The 17,736-nt window shown below is 33.2% G+C and overlaps 1 protein-coding gene across 3 annotated transcripts in view; it reads left to right on the top strand.

The window, feature by feature from the left end:
- The window catches only part of PDGFC (platelet derived growth factor C), a 207,514-nt gene that overhangs the window by 145,083 nt on the left and 44,695 nt on the right, over nucleotides 1-17,736 (top strand). For all 3 annotated transcript variants that reach the window (XM_079153535.1, XM_079153534.1, XM_079153536.1), the window contains one exon: nucleotides 8,508-8,688. In XM_079153535.1, coding sequence (XP_079009661.1) covers nucleotides 8,508-8,688 — 181 coding nt within the window. The remainder of the gene's footprint in view (nucleotides 1-8,507; nucleotides 8,689-17,736) is intronic.

The following is a 17,736-nucleotide window of genomic DNA, read 5'->3' as shown; positions in this document are numbered from 1 at the left end:
ATCACCACGTGAGCTGCTTCCCTCTGCCACACTCTTCCACCACGATGTTCTGCCCCAAGGAATGGAGCCAGCCTCTTAGTGACTGAGACCTCAAAAGCCATGAGCCCCTACATAAACCCTTTTTCCCCTACAGTTGTTCTGGTCAGATTCTTTAGTCATAGCAGTGAAAAAGCTGACTAAAACACCAATCTTTACTCTAACTTTAGTGAGAATGACTTCATTTTACTTAGTATATTGCTTGCAGTTAGTATCTATTAAGTAACGTTTTAGCATAATTTGAAAGTTTTCTAATATTCAGTTTACTTAGTTTTTGTCAAAGTAGTTGATTTTATCAGATTGTTTAGGCAGTTATTTTAATATGATCAGGTAGGTTTTTCTCTTTTTCATATTCCATGGGGTCATTTTTATATTCATGGTATGATGATTAAAGCCCATACTGGGTCAAAAAGTACTATACTTCTTAATCCACTGATTATTTATTTAACTAAAATTTATTTAACTAAAATTAAATAATAGTTATTTATTATAAATAGTTATTTAACTAAATAGTTATTTATTATAAACAGTTATTTAACTATTATATTTATATATAATAAATAGTTATTTAACTAAAATTAAATGATAGTTATTTAACTAAAATTTATTTGGAACTGTGTTCAGTTCCCTCTATTTGTGTGTGAAATGGGTCCTAATTTTTAATGTTTAGTTATGGCCATTTCTAGAACTTTGATACAAGATTTCAGGTGGTTTTATTTTATTTATTCATTTGTTTATTTTGTGGGAGCAGGGATGGAACCCAGAGACACTGTTACAACTGTTCTACATCCCCAGTCCTTCTTTTTTTAAAAATATTTTTGGTTGTGTATGGACACAATATATTTTACTTATTTATTTTCATGTGGTGCTGAGGATCAAACCCACTGCCTCACATGAGCTAGGCAAGTGCTCTACTACTGAGCTACAACCCCAGCCCTCCTTTTTATTTCTGAGACCAGGTCTCACTGAATTGGTGAGGGTCTCACTAAGTTGCTGAGGCTATCCTTGATTTTGTGAGCCTCCTGCCTCAGCCTTCTGAGTTACTGGCATTACAAGCATGTACCACTGCACCTGGCTGTATTTTTATTATTGTTTTTACTATTAATTGGGAAGATAGTACCATTTTCAATTTTTTTTGAAACTGTACCTTTAAATTTGAGATGATATGTTCCTGTACAGTTCAATAGAACTTTCTTAGAAGATCACATTCTGTTTCATCTTTTTCTTGATAAAGGTTTGATGATCTTTTCAATTTCTTCTAGTTATTATTCTATTCACTTTCTGTACTTTTTCAGAAAATGTTGATTATTTGCATTTTCCTAGTCATTCATTTAGTTTTTCAAATTTAATTATCATAAAGTCACATAAAATATAATTTGTAAATGTGTTCTTATCTGTGATTATATCTTCTTCGTTGTTTACTTTGTAAATTTGTGATTCATTCACTCTCTCCCCCTCTCCTCTTTTGAGAAAACAGTTTTGGTTGTTATTCTGAATTTTAATTTTGTTTTTGGTATTTCTTAGAGTCTTTATTAATTATTATTTTTATTTTTTTGTTTCAATTTTCTAACTTTTTCAGTTGAATTCATGGCTTATATTTTATGCATTATTTTATTTAGTAATATGGTTATTTTACACCACTAATTTCCCACCATGTACAATTTTGACCATTTCTCATAGAATTCTCATGTTTTCATGAAAATTACTCCACCATGTGTTTGGTAGGCCTATTAAACATGCATGCTGGTTTGGTATACTCATTTTATATGTAGGTTTAAAATTTTCCATGAAGAACTTAGAATGCCTAATGATAAATACTACCAAATTAATTGCAGTCAATATCTGTAAAACTCATATTCCCAAATTACCAAGCTGACTGATGAGTTTTATTTGTAATGGTCTCTAGTATTTTTCTAGCCATTGAATATGACTGTTTGACTGATTTGAATATAACCTCAAAAAGTCTCTACAGTAAGATCTCAGAATAAAGCAAACATAATTAAACATAGTGAACACTATGTCTTAGCACTTCACAAGGCTGGACTCTGGAGTTTGATTCCTGATATTGAAGCTTTGGCTTTTTATTTAGTTGCTGTGCTACCTTGTTCAAATTACTTAGCTTTTGTGTATTTGATAACCCATGAAAATGAACACAACAGCAGTATCAACTTTTATGGTTTCTGTGAGGAGTATATGTGTTAATATAACATAGAAAGCATCTAAAAATGCACACCACATAGAACCTTCTTAATAGATGTAAATATTATTACTTAAAATTATTTTCAACATAAATTAAGGAACTGATAAACATTGTGGTGCTCGAATAGAGGCCTGAAATTTCTATTTTTTTGTATGAATAGCATTCTTCTAAGCTGAAATATAAGCCAATAGCTCTGTAGAATAATTGCCATCTTATTAATTTTATTACCCTTTCCAACAAGCTCAGACTCCAGTTGACACTTGCAGAGCTGGGCCTTTTTAAAATCCACATTCATTTGTTGGCACAGTTTCACACTCCTGTCAGGTTCGATAATTCATGGGGTAGATTTAATTGACAGGATTTTAGTTAGTATGAACTAGAAACAGCCTGTTTTGCAGGGTTGGTTTATTTTTGTTGAAGGAAGCTGGGTGTCTGACAATTATGTTTACCAGGGAATGCATTCTCTGCTATGCTCCTTAAAATTCTTGGGAGTGAGAAAAGAGCCCTGTGTCCTCACAGTTTTTAAATTCCTACATGAGAACGAAAATTTTGTCTACAACACCAGACTTGTTTGTTAAACATAAAAGAACATAAATCCTCCCTGGGTCCCCAGGGGTATGTTAGAGAAAGGGAGTGATCATTATAAACCACTTACCACTGTGTGCGCTGTATCATGTTGCCGTGAGAAAGTGATGTTTGATTGGCTCATAAAATAGGCTTAGTAAATCCTTTAAATACTGATGTGGGCAATTGTGCACATTGAAAATTAATACCTGAGAGTGTATTATAAGGATTACTATGTCTCCAGAGTGGTCACCTGGGCATGTATAGATTTCTGAATTGGAAGATGATTGTGTTTTACATGTCAAATTTGCTTGCTTTATCATTTCTCTTTCCATTAACTATGGCCTACAGTGGGGCTTTTCATCCCTGTTTCCTCTCCTCATTTTCTTCTGCATGTTTTGAGCTGTGTTAGAGTAAGTACACCAACCAACTAGCCTCTGCTGTGAATTTGATATTCTGCAAATGGCACTTTTTAAAAACAAAACAAAGAAACAAACAAAAAACTTTAAATTAATAGGGATGTTAGCTGGATTCAATTCATTATTCTTTTTCCAGACTCCTGCATTCACAATAGACTGAAAAGAAATATTAAATCAGATGGCAGAGTTTTTTTTTTTTTTTTTTCTATTTTGGATGGAAAGCCATCAACAATGAGGCATGGGAATACTCTCCAGCTAGATCTTATTTTGATCTGTTTTACTTTAGTTTCTTGAGATTCTGGGGTTTGAACTTGGGCCTCATGCTTAAAAAGCAAGATGTTTACTATTGAACTACACCCCAGCGCTGATCTCTTTTATGTGATCCTTGATACAATTTAAGTTAGTTTTAAAAGTGCTATTTTTTTAATCATGTCCTTTCAAAGGGGAATTTTTCGTTTCCACTAACAGGAAAAAATTATGCCTTTATAAATAATTATTTTATTAACAATTTAAAATTCCATAAACATCTTAACTGTGGTTGGAAATGGCCATAAAATTTAATAGTAGAATAACTGAATGAATTTTAGAATTATATTTTTATGACAACAGTTCTGAAAAAGGCTTAAAATATGATTTAACTGTGAAACAGTAACATGCTAAGTTCTGTTGTGTAAGCAAAGAGCATGTTACTTTTTCAAAGTGCTTTTCATTTAACCTTCATGAAATACAAATCTATACAGTATTTTTAAAATGCTGTGATAAATGTATGTGCCAGACTTGCATGAGCATGTAAGAATTAATTGCCCACTATGTAGCTGTAAATCCAGAAATTGTTATAAAAATTGTTTTTAAATGGCATCATATTCAGCAGAAAATCTTCATGAAGTAAGTAGTAGCAGATTCATTGCCCCTCTCTTATTTGTGGGACAAATTTTGCATCAGTATATAGGTTAGTGAGGCCATGACTTATTTTGCAGTGCTGGGGAATAAACCCCCAGGGCATTGTGCAGACCAAGCTAATGATGTATTACTGAGCTATACCTGAAGCCCAAAGCCCAAGGAATAAGACTTATTTGTTGTTTAATAAAATTCTTAACCTTTATATATCCTAGGTAGTAAAAATATCTTTTTAAATACTTTCAAAGACGTTACAAATCAGACAAGCACATATGGTACTTCTTTTTAGCAGAAATAAGAAGTTGTATATAGTAAAATAGCTATGAAAATTGTTTATTTTTGGTTTCTTGAATATAATATTCTTTTCTCATAGGATACTTTCTGTATTAAAAAGATTATAATAGTTATTTTGAAAATGGCATCAACAAAATTTTGATTACAAAATTTTGATACAGGTGGGTGTGGTGGCAGATACCAGAAATTCCAGTGGCTCAGGAGGCTGAGGCAGAGGCAGGAGGATCACATATTCAAAGCCAGCCTAAGCAATTTAGCAAGACCCAGTCTGAAAATTAAAAACTAAAAAAAAAAAAAAGGTCTGAGGATGTGTCCAGGGACATGGCTCAGTTGGTTAAGTGCCCCTGAGTTCAATCTGCAGTACCAAAAGAAAAAGTAAATAAATTGATATTATGTGTTCTACCCAAGGTGTTTATTGAAAATGACTTTTTAATGGATACTTTTTGATTTTCACCTTCTTTGATCTTTCTTTGGTGCGTGACTCTACTGACTGCTTCTGTTTCTGGTGGAAATTGTCCCCTTCCTCTTCCCATCTCTCTGTGCCATCTCTCACTATGGTTTTCCCTTTTTTCCCTGATCGTTCGTTTTAAGGAAGCTTTTGTTAAAAGATCTTTCCTTTTGACTCACACTTGAAGTGTTTCCTGGTATTCTCAAGTACATGGTAATTCTCTTACTTCCTCCAGTTGAAATCTACAAGGGTGGCAAAGTCATATGCTTGCAGGACTGAAAAATGTAAATAGATGGAGAGATCTGGGTGTTTTTTTAAAGCATAGAAAGTAGATAAGGATTTCTAAAACTAAAAAGAATATGGCTCAACCCAAACTGTTCCGCTAGTGCTGTTGTCAGTTGGGATGAGGGCCAAGTGCCTCACCAAATACTGATACCATGTTTACTATGCCGGGATGTGGGTACTAGGGAGAAGACAGTACAGTAAACAGAGACCTCCTCTCCTGGAGCTGACACCATTTTTGGAGATGGACCCTTAGTCATAGGAAAGCTAAAGATGCTCACTTTTTCTTTTCCTTTTTTTTTTTTTTTTTTTGGGTTTTTGTTTTCTTTTGTTACTGGGGATTCAACTCAAGGGTGCTTTACTACTGAGCTACATCCCCAGCCTTTTTAATTTTTATTTTTGAGACAGGGTTGAGATTCTCACTTGTATTAGATCATCAAATAAGAAAAAAGTCAGAGATCCAGATTTTCTGTGCAATGCTACTTTTTAATCTCCTTAAAATTGTTGGAGAAACAGAGGGCCTATTAAAATTGTGCTCTCTGTTAGATTGACTTACAAAGTAAGATTCTAAAATCTTACTACAAAAACAAGGCCTTCTCACCTAGGCCTGTTTTCCCAGCATGATCTCCATTCCCTTCTTTGTTTACCATCTTCTCTTCATGACTGACCATGCCTGGTGCCTCTGTTCTTACGTTACATCTCAGGTATTGTACTTCTTGCTAGAATGCTTTTCCATTTCCCTCCCTTGCTACCCCTGCTCAGTCCACACTCACTGGCAGCCCAGATGTCAAGTCCTTAGTAAACTGACCCTAATGTCATTGTATAAAATTACTCTTACTCTTCCAGTATTCCTCAGTATCCTTTCAGTAGAGTTCTTATCGATGAAGTTTATGGACCCTGAACCCAATGAAGCTGTAGTTTCATCTTTATAGCCTGAGAATCCAGCTCAACAGTTTATACCTAAGCAGCACTTCATAAACACCTACAGAAATAGTGGAAACCTGAGTCAGGTTTACCTCCTGAGCATCCAACAAACAGATAGTCTATGAATTGAAGCTTTGTTTGCCAGGTGGACAGTCTTGATGTGAAAATTACCTTTTGTTGAAAATGATAATTATCAAGTTTTGAAGTAGATATACCTGACATATTCTTAGTTCTGTTCTTCTCAGCTCCTCTGCCCCTCCCTCCACCTCCTCCACCTCTCCCCGACACTCACACCCAAACCACTGCAGCAGGTATAATGACTGACTTACGCATTTGTGATGTATAACCCTGGACTTGTCATATGATAGCGCACAAACATTCCCTCTCCTTTACTTTCGGATACTCTTCAAAGAGGTGTCAGGGTGATGAGAAAGATGCAGGCTAGAGATGGATATAACCTTGTTTGAGTGGTAGCTTGGTGCCAACAGTGTTTTCAAAACCATGAAAGTGCTGTGAGTCTGATAGCATTGTGCTCAATTTCCTGATGTGGGAAAGGAGGTTAATTTACGTGTCATAAGGGAGTTCTGGATAATTTCGTAGAAGGAAGGTTTATAACTATAATTGGTTTGTTGTATGTTTTGTTTGTTTTCAACAATCTTTTCTTCTTTGAATTCAGTGCTCTTTAAAATACGTTCATTTTGGTTATCTGGTATCTCCTGAATTTAAACTTAAAAAAAAAAAAAAAAAAATCTCAGTTGTTTTAAACTATGCCAGACTTTCCTTTGAACAGAAGTTCTGGAATCTCCTCTTTAGTATTCTAAAATGCAATTCATAGAAGCCAACATCTATTTGTAGGTGCAGTTGTTCAAAAAATAAATATAATAGCCTGTATATTATGTGAAGCTGAAATAATAGCAAAATAATTTATACTGAAACATGTTTTAATACACACATGCATATTAACAGTTTCACTTGAAAATAAAAGGAAATGGTCAGATGTTTGCATCTTTTAAGTAGACTTATTTAAAATTTTGACAGCTGTAGATATAGATTAATAAGAATAGATTTAGCTAGGCATGGCGGTGCACACCTGTAATCCCAGCGGCTGGGGAGACTGAGGAGGATCATGAGTTCAATGACAGCTTCAGCAACATAGTGAGGCCCTAAGCAACTCAGAGAGACCCTTTCTCTAAATAAAATATTTTGAAAAGGGGCTGGGCATGTGTCTCAGTGGTTAAGCACCCCTGGGTTTATTCCCTGGTACCAAAAAAATTTAATTGTCTTGATTGTGATGCAAATATGATAACTAGCGTTCCTGTTGGTGACATGTCTTTCTAAAGTAATAACTAATTCTTGGTAAAGTTCCAAGCAAAATGCAAAATCTTTTCCTCTGTTCATTTGAAAGTCAATATTCTATTTCTAGAAAATTTTGCTTAAACTAAAATAATACAAAATACATGTGTTTATTCTTGAAATCGGTTGGGTTCCACACTCAGATGAATGGTAGTAAAAACTTCACCTGAATGACATATCCAGTGAAATATTTGATAGGTGTCGGGGACATAGGGCAAATATTTATCTTCAAGATTTTTTGGCGTTGAGCATTTCTGAATCTAGTCCACTACAGTTCAGTCATTCCCTTTCTTACCCCCAGTCATTGAGCTTACCTAAAAAGGTCCTACTGATTTCTGATGTATTCTCTCATGGGGTGGTATTGTTCTATCTCTGATTTCAGTCTTCCAAACCAAAATTGCCTTTTGTTTAAAAGAAATAATCATTTCTTACTTAGGTTAATGATAACGTGTGTAGTGCCAAGTAAAATAGAAATATATAAGAACTGATTCCTTTGTTTATTTAACAGCCTAAAAAGGTATTTGATATTAAAAACCTGTGTATATCAAAAATATAAATGAGCTGAGAAGACCTGGAAGATCATGGCAGAGGGGGTAGTGTTCAGAGTGCATGTGAAGGATGCAGATATACTGAAGAGGCACTAGAAAGTTGGCATCACAGATGAGGAAACAAAGCCAAGGAGTGTGGCACGGATCAAAAGGTTACTGCCAGCAACCAGAAGGCAACAATAATAGGAATTGAGACTAGAGTAAGATCATCATGTCCAAATGGAAATTAAATTGAATGATTTCTGAATCAAATGTGAAATTTAGTTTCTACGTAAAAACATAAGTTTTAAGATAACTATTTAGCAAATTTGGAATTTGTTAATAGCAAAACTGGAAGACTTTGGAAAGAAGACTCATTTCTTCAATTTGGATCTCAGGTTCAGTGTATCTCTTGTTTAGAATATTTAATTATACCTACCTGGTTAAATCAGAATTAACTTATTTCTGTGGTCCATAGATTCATTGCTTCCTTAGATGCAGAATTTGATTTATCAAAATAAGAAACATGATCTTCAGTTCCTTCTACCTTTGTCTCTTTACAGGTATGATTTTGTAGAAGTTGAGGAGCCCAGTGATGGAACTGTATTAGGGCGCTGGTGTGGTTCTGGTCCTGTACCAGGAAAACAGATTTCTAAAGGAAATCAAATCAGGATAAGATTTGTATCTGATGAATATTTTCCTTCTGAACCCGGATTCTGCATCCACTACAACATTGTTATGCCAGTAAGTGCCACTTTAAGATCCCCTTATTTTAATGAGTCAGCTATTTCTTTACTTATTTCTCCTTTTAAACATGAGAATCAGAAAACCAAAACTAAAAATCCTTTCCCCAGCTTGCATTTTTTGCTCCCTTAAATGTCATTGTCTTTATTATAGACAACTTAAATATTGCACATTAGCAGTGTTAAAATGCCTTATCACTGTAATTTAATAAAATATTTACTTTTGCATTTATAGGATTATAGCATGCCCTTCACCCCCCCAACTCACTGACTGGTATTTCAGCATTGTTGGAAAGTTACATAGGGATTTTCTGTTCAGAAAAATAGAAAAATTTGCATTATACATTACTCATTTGGAAATCACCAAAAATTTTTGTCTGTGTAATGTCTTTCTGAGTTACTTTCTAGTTTAAGTAATGTTAAATAATAAAATACAATTTTAGTTTTCTAGGATTTTTCATGATTAGTTATGTGATACTTTTTAGCATTTGACTAAATATTATTCTGAGTTAAAGTTGTAAGTTTTGAAGGATGCTAGGTAGTCCAGTGCTCTTATTTTCAAATCCATGTATTGATTTGGGAATGAATATATTGTAGAGCTAGAAAGCCAGCACTATTTGAGATTAATAGTACTAAAGGAGGTGTGTTTGCCTTAATATTCCATGCTTTTATGTGTTTTTATACTTTTTTCCCATTACAGCAGTATCATTTCTTTCTGTGCCCACCAAAAAACTTAAATTTTAGTTTTATTGTTCATGAATATGTAACTGACTTTTTTCCTTTTTTCTTTAAAGAAAAGTAAATTTATTAAATATTAATTCTTTTCAAATCAATGCATTAATGAAGTATATTTTTAAATGTAGTTATCCCCCTTTACCCACTTAAGACTTATTCTGCTTAATATTTATGGCCCATTGTTTCCCAAAAAAAGGAATTTTTAAAAGTCCCACTAAAATTTAAGAAATATTTCCAATATTTTGCTAATTATAATTGTGCATTGTATAATAATCTCAATGCTCTTGTATTTTGTGTGTGATTTTGAATATTTATATCTGTTCACTACACTACAACAAAAATGATTTTATCCTGCTTCTAAAGAAGCTATCCAAACCTTCTTATAAAAATATATTAATATTGTAGTGTACCTTTTAATATTAATTAGTAATATCACAATTTAAACAAATTTAAAAATTTGATATCTTTCATGGTCTTGATAATATTTAGTAAAGTAGTAGGCATGCTATGAACACAACATAATGTGGGCTGCATTTATTACAATGCATACTCTTACTGGGTATAAAAACATTTAACACATGCCAGCAATTCTTTAAGCAAATTAGAAAATATGGGATCAATAGTTGAATTTGTGTGTTACATTGTTAAGCAGCAATTTCTCATTTTTATTACCCACAGTGGAATACTATTTTGCTAACCGATTAAAAGAGGGAATTTCACATACTGGTTGAGAAAACAGCTAAGAATAAAAAATAAAGAACAAACTGAGTTTGAAGAAGATTATTTGTTCATTTATAGAATAGAATCCATTAGTATATATTATTGATACATATTATTGATGATAAAGGAAATAACTCTAAAATATCATAAATTAATGCTGTGAATTTTGATCAGTTTTCTTTATAGGTTATTTAAAATGTCCATATCTTTATGCCATTCTGAAATACTTTTTGCTATCAGATTCTTTATTATTTCCTTGTTACTTTCCAGAAACTTTCTTAATGATTTAATATTTTGAAATTTAAATGTAATAAAATTTAATAATTTTAACCTAAAGATGAAAATTATTGAGTAGATTATTTTAAACACACTATTGATGAGTAATACCTGTTTGTTTTTTTTTTGTTTTTTTTTTTTTTGTGGTTCTGGGGATTGAACATAGGATCTTGTGCATGGTAGGCAGGCACTCTTCCACTGATCCACATCACCAGCCTGATAATTAATATTTTAAAAAAATTTTTTTTTGTTCCAGAAATTGAACCCAGGGTTGCTTAACCACTGAGTCACATCCCTAGCCCTTTTTATTTTTTGAGGCAGGGTCTCACTAGGTTGCTGACAGCCTTGCTAAGTTGCTGAGACTGAGTTTGAACTTTTGATCCTCCTGCCTCAGCTCCCGAGTGGCTGGGATTATAGGTAAAAGCCACCACACCTGGTCTGATAACCAGTGTTTTGATACTGTAATGGTTTGCTTGAATAAAGCCACTGAGAATTGGTTTAACATAATTTTCCAGTACCTTTCTTCACAGAATTTATGTTAATCTTTTCTTTTAACCAAATGTGGCCTTGGGATCCATGGCTACATTTTTACAAAATCATATGATGTACAGTTTCAGTTTTAGCCTAAGGTTGTTGATATTTAAGTATGGGATGATTAAATTTTAGTATAAAACATGATACTGGGTTTTATGAGAGCAAACCTGTGAGAAAAATAAACTTTAAGTGTATTTGTAATATAAATGAACTACTATCTTCACAGTGTATTAATTTAAATGTGCATACATAATCTACTATTCTGCTACAGAACAAAACATGAAAGCTAAAATGTATATATATATATATACACACACTACCAACAAGGCCAACAAGGGTTATCTTTTTCTAATTTTCTGACCACATGATTTATCTGGTTATATAACCCAAAGAGTTGTGTGTTATTAAATGAAATATGTAGAAATAAAAATCACAGAATTCTTATAACAGTTGGCTCAGAGAGCATATTGTAGTCTCTCAATAGATAGTGGAGTATGAGTCACTGCAGTTTAACTAATAAAGGATTCACCAACACTTGCACTGTATATCTGAAAAATGTGTAGCAGACTCATCAACATTTTGTTGAGGCAGAGAACCACAAGGATCTACAAAAAGTAGATCACCGGTTCTTTTTGCAACAAGGATTTGACTTAGTAAGAGATTTACAGTGACCCTGAGGAGACACCACAACCAAGAGACATTAGGTCAAGTTGTCACTGGTTCCATTATTAAAATTAAATTCAGTGCATTTTTAAATGATTTTTGAAAGAGTTTGGTAAATGATAAACCTGGGCTTTGGTGTGCTATTGTCATCTCTACTGATGTCTATTGAACCTTCCTTTGCGAGACCACTAAATTGAACTGAACTAAGCTATACATAATGGAGATACATCAAGAAATGGCATAGGAGGTATTCTGAACCTTACCAAATTTAAGATTCTGGGCTCAGAGAAACAAGAGAGCTTGAAGGCGGGGGTCCTGCATTGCTTAATATAAATAACTTGGTGATTTTAATTTTAAGGATTGCTTTCTGGAGAAATTATTGATACACAATCTCGCAAACTTTGGTTTTTTTGCAGTTTAAGTTTACTTTCTCAGTTGACTGGCCATTTCTTCACCTGTCTCTTGTCCAGACCCCATATCCCCAACTCTCCTGACTTACAGACACATCTACTCTATACTTAATAACTGCCTAAGGAAGGGTGAGATTTGATGAGTGAAAATTTGACATGCGATTATGCTTTTAAGCCTTGCAGAATGTTTTGAATTATCATTGTATACTGCTAAGTGACATCCCACCCTCCAAGAACCCCCCAACACTTTGTAGCAGGGCAGCAATCCATCAATCTTATCTGAGAATCAGATAAATGAAAGCCTAAAGGAAGAAAGTGTGTGTCTTAGAGAGCAGACTTTAAAGTTCTTGTGGCATTTGCTCAGGGGCAAGTGCCCCTCCAAGCCCCTGGATCATCTCCCATACTTTTGTTTTTCTTTTTTCTTGCCATGGATGAACTTTCATACTAGCACCCCCAGTTCCCTAGAGGCAATGGTCCCACTGACTGCAAACCCACCCCCACTTCAAAACAGAATCTCCACTGCAGTGGTTTCTTAACTTTGCAATGATAAGAATAATATGAACCTTCAGTCCTTAGGTTAACTTCCTGCATTGAGGTCTGTTCTGAGTGCCTCAAACGCTGCCAGACACATTGTAACTGCTCATCAAGATTTTATACACATTGAGCCATTTCCCCTTAGAGTTGTCTAAAACCAAGTAGAACTGCACTGACTTCTCCTTGACCCCATGTTACCTTTGTTGCTGCTGCATGGTACAAACAACTCATCAACTGGAAAGCTGTTGAATCACAGTAAGGACACCAGGTATTCTCCTTGTTCTGATGTTAGCCTGTTATCACCAAGATCACCTTTATATACTAAAATAGTTGATCTGATGTACATTTTGTTTGTTTGTTGTTGAGAAAGGGGTTGAGTGGGGACACCCATGAAACCTTCTCTATTGTTAAAGAATTTAGTACACAATTATTATAACCATTAATGTGTATAATCAGTGTTACCTGATTTTTGCAATCAGTTCAATAAATATTTTTCATCAGCTCATACAAAGAAAATTTCAAGTCAAATCACATTGTTTTCTAGGACAAATTACAGAGAAAGTTTATTTTAAAACTATATTTTTTAATAAAGAGGTAACTCTGTAGCCTTCTTTGGGAGCTTGGGAGTGTGAATGGGTATCTGATTCTGGTCAACCTGTAGTTCTTTGTGGTTCTGGTTACCATGTGTCTTAGATGCAAAGTTTTAATATATTAGTTAACATTCTCATGGTTTGCCACCCAAGTTGCTGTTAAAAATTATGTTCACCCTTGTGAGATAATATACCTGTTCTTAATGAAGAGATATGATCTATAAATATCCACATATTTCTATGTATATAAAATATAGAGAGAGTTTATAGGTAAACAAGTGATAGAATATTATTTTTGAATAAAGTGATGCTGATATATTATTTAAGGATTTTACATGTTTATAAATACTTATAATGTTATAATTTCAGTGTCATTTTCTTGATTCCTAGGTACCTTAGAATAAAACATAAGTAAAGTTCATTTCTTCACTTTACCATATTAAGTTGGTATTATAAGCTGTTTATTTTTTAAAATACCAGCCTGAAATGTTGACATGAAATGATAGTTACTTGTAGATTTCTAAAAAAATAGTAGCAGATTTGCTACATAAATTTAAAATTTTAGCATTTTGATGGTATTTCAGAGAATTATTTATGGAAATATGATTCCCCAGTCATGCCCTATTAATAAATAATGAAAAATAAATCAGTGTAAATCAACAACAAATGAAATATACACAGCTTTGATGATTGTGCTTAAGGAGTTAATAGTGTCTTAGATTTTCTTTTTCTTCCTGTTAAAGGAGAAGGAGAAAAAAAGGGGGAAAAAAAAAAAAAAGTCCTGATAGATTAGCAGTGAGAGGTTGTTTGAGAAGAAATGAAGCAAATCTGAAATAAAACAGTGCAAGCTCATTTCTGTTTGGAGGCCACACACAGTGGGAGCCCAGGACACATTTCAGATCTCTTAAAAGAAAATTTCTTGTTTAATTTTGGAGTGAATTATAATAGATTATATATGTTTTACTCTGCAGACTGCAACATAAGCACCATTATTTAAATTGTTAAGAGACCTACAACGGCTGAAAATAACATCTTTTTCTTCAGTATCAAAAGATCTTACGAAATGTTTTATTTTGCAGCCTAAAATGTAAAATCTACCAAATATTTTTGTCAGAAAATTGCATCCAGAAGCCATATCTACATTTTAAATGAGACATATAAATTCAAATCTGAACCTTTTCAGTGTTTGTTTTAATATCTATAATTATTCTTGAGTGTAATGCTACTTATAACATTTTTTTAAATGCTTGTGAAACTTAAGGATTTTCTTTTTCCCCACTCCCATCTGGTTAACATTATTAAAAAATAATTAAAATACCACTAATTTGTCTTAAATAGTTTTATTAAATATCATATCTTTAAGTGTTTTAATCTAAAATTTCCGAGCCGAAGTAACAAAATATAATGTTTATAACACTTTATTTACTCTTTTTCCACTTAAGCTTGCTTCGGTTTTGATTAACAGACACAAATATTGGTAGCCACCATACCAACCGACTCCCAAGTATTTTCACCTTTTTCTTTACTGCCTGAAAAGGTGTGCACGGAGTGTGTGAAGAATCAGCTGAACATACTTTTACTTACAGGATGCAGTGAAACTCATTTTCTTTTAAATCCCTTTCAATTTTGTTGTTATTTTTTTTGACATTATTTAAATATATATATGTATATATATACACACACACATACACATATGCATATTAATCTGTGACATTGGTTTGGCTATTGAAGATTAGTAGTTATTTCAAAGATGAAATAAATAATGCAGAATAATGAAATACCACGTTACATACTATGTAGTACAACACTCTTGTGCTGTAAGCACATTATAAACCCAACTATGTGATCCTGTGAATGACCTGTCCAGAGTTAAGTCAGTGTGCCCACCATTGTGCTTGGTTTCCTTGGGGAGGGGTTAGAAGGACACTTGATGCCTGAGGTGCCATTAAGGAATGCATGACTGATTGCCAAACTGGTTATTAATTATGCAGGATACGGAGAACAAAGCAGCTCAGTGAATATTGAAGTTAGGGAGGGGTGGGGGAGAATTTTTTTTCATCCCTTCTGGCATAAGCCAGTAGAGTTTTTCACTGTTAATAACATGTAAAGAAAAGTTTTAACTGAAGGCCAAATTTGCATTTATGTTCAGGTTAAGAAAAATTCTAACCAACTCTCAAATAAGGTTTTTAATTCAGTGTTCACTTAAGGAAAACAAAAACAGCTTGCCTAGAGTAAAATTACTTAGACTCTTACCATAGCACTTATCCTATTGGGAAAACCTCAAGGACAGAATATGCTCAATATTTTTAAAAATTTTATATCTTTATAACAATTATGCATTCCCATATCTTTACATAAAGCTCATTTAAGTGAAAGTTTATGTGAAAATTTTTTATAACATCTTTATTTACATGAAGAGAGAATTAACAGAAAATTTAGGTGTTAAAACTTTTTTGTAGTATTTAAAAATGAAAAGGGTATTTCAAGTATTGTATATCTATGCAGTAGTCTGAAGCACTCATTGAATAATTAGATTTTTATTAAGTTATACAATGCACTTTTATATTTATGCCAGCTGTCTTGAGATGACAGTATTTTATTGTACAAAGGAAATTCTACAATTGCTGCAGAGACTAAATTCTCACTTGGCTAAGAGCTGTTTAGTGCATTTTTCAACCCAACTCCTTCCTATGGCATAGTGCTCTCTTTGATATGAAGATCATGTTCCTCTTCTATTTCTACTGATTCCTTTTGTTGTGATTAATTCCGTGCTATCTAAGAATTTCACAGATGTTGTGACTTGTATTTAGAAAGCAAAATTTGGTAAAAGTGGATAGAACACTTAAAGTTGTCTTATAAGGGAGTTGTAAGTAAAAATGTAGGTTAATCGAAACCTTGAGATTTGATGATTCTTATTTCATATTTAAAGCCATAAAGATGTAAAAGCTTAGAGTTCATAAAACAACCTAATCCTCATGGACAAGTTTTTCTTTAGAAGTATGTTTGATACAAGTTAAAATTATTAAATTGTTTTACTTTAATATCCCCATCCATTTTTCAATTTTTGAGGGGTATTTGAGGAGATATTTTATCAGAAATTTTCAAAAATGCATAGTATTGGTGACTTATTTATTTTTTTGGAGAAAAAATATGCACTTACACAAGTACACTCAGTGCACGTAAGGGATTTGGAATGATTTTGAGATACAAGGGAGGTGATTGTAGAGAGCAAAGCATTATCATAAGTCAGATCAAAGAAAAAATAATAACAAAATCTCTGGAAGTTTCACAGTATAAATTTAACATCAAATATATTAGAAAAATCTCTTAAGGACTTATTAATATGCTTATCATCACCTGTAAGAAATTCTAGTTCTTTGGTCTGAGATAATGCCCTGTTAATCTACCTCTTGGAGATTCTGATACAAAATGTTCTCTACATTATATTTAGGGGTCTAAAATAAAATAATTGAGCATGACATAGCAAGTTTTACTATATGATTTTGGAGACTTTTTTTATATTCAAGCAAGCATGAATATTTTATGGCACAGATTGGAAACTCTGCATACATTTTTAATGACTAACATACTCATGCGTTCCCTCTATTTTTCAGGATTGCAGAAAGAGTGGGACTTTCCCATAGCAGTTGATGAACATATTTCAGTTTGTAGCCCTTGCATATATTGTACCGACTTGTCTAAGATATATATTGAAGATTGTCGATTCTGTCAGCTGTCAGTATCTGTGATCCGTAGAGCATGATAGATTGTTCTGCCCTTCTTTTTTTGTTCAACACTAAACTTGTTGGTAATTCACAGATGGCATAGATCCAGTGTTGAGGTACAGTTCTAGAACAGACAATATTCTTTTTTTCTGCAATGTGATAAGACAATCTTAGTCAAACAAGACATTTCGAACCATCAAGAAATATTCTTTTTTTTCCCCTCATACTTTTTATGTTTAATTTTAGTTTTGGTCCACATTAATCTTGTACTTCCCATCACCCTATCCTCTATTATATCCTAATTATATCTGATCTAAATTCTCTGTGAACCATATGGTGGCCATGCTATCATTTATTTTTCAAGCTGAACTTTAAAATATACTATTGACCACATTTAACTTCTACCCTTTTAAAATTTTACCTACAGTTGCACTGTTTTTGGTTTACTTAGTTTTTATAGTTACTATTGATTTATCCCCAAACCATTCCTAAGATTGTGTAAATCTTTTCTTAATCCAGCAACACATTGATTTTCTAATAATTTCACATTCTTGGAGAAATCTTTGCTAGAGTAATTTGGCCTGCTCCAGTCTTCTTGGGTTGCCTTTTAGAATGTGGACACAACTTGCATCCTTGGGGCCTCCTTCTTGCATTAGATCCCTTGTTTGCCTGACTTTTTGTCTTCCTCTATTAGTTTATTTCCATGTTTGGAAAAGAATAACACGTCCATGAATTTACTGAGAAAATTCAGCATAGGAGATAAATTTTTTGGGACCAACATGACTGAAAATGCTTCTAGTTAGTCCTCAAACTTAAATGACTATTGGCTAAATCTAGAATTCAAGTTGGCTACTTAAAATCT

This window comes from Sciurus vulgaris (assembly GCF_902686455.1).
Source record: "Sciurus vulgaris genome assembly, chromosome: 9".
In the NCBI taxonomy this organism is placed as follows: Eukaryota; Metazoa; Chordata; class Mammalia; order Rodentia; family Sciuridae; genus Sciurus; species Sciurus vulgaris.
This window is presented reverse-complemented; position numbering and strand designations above follow the sequence as displayed.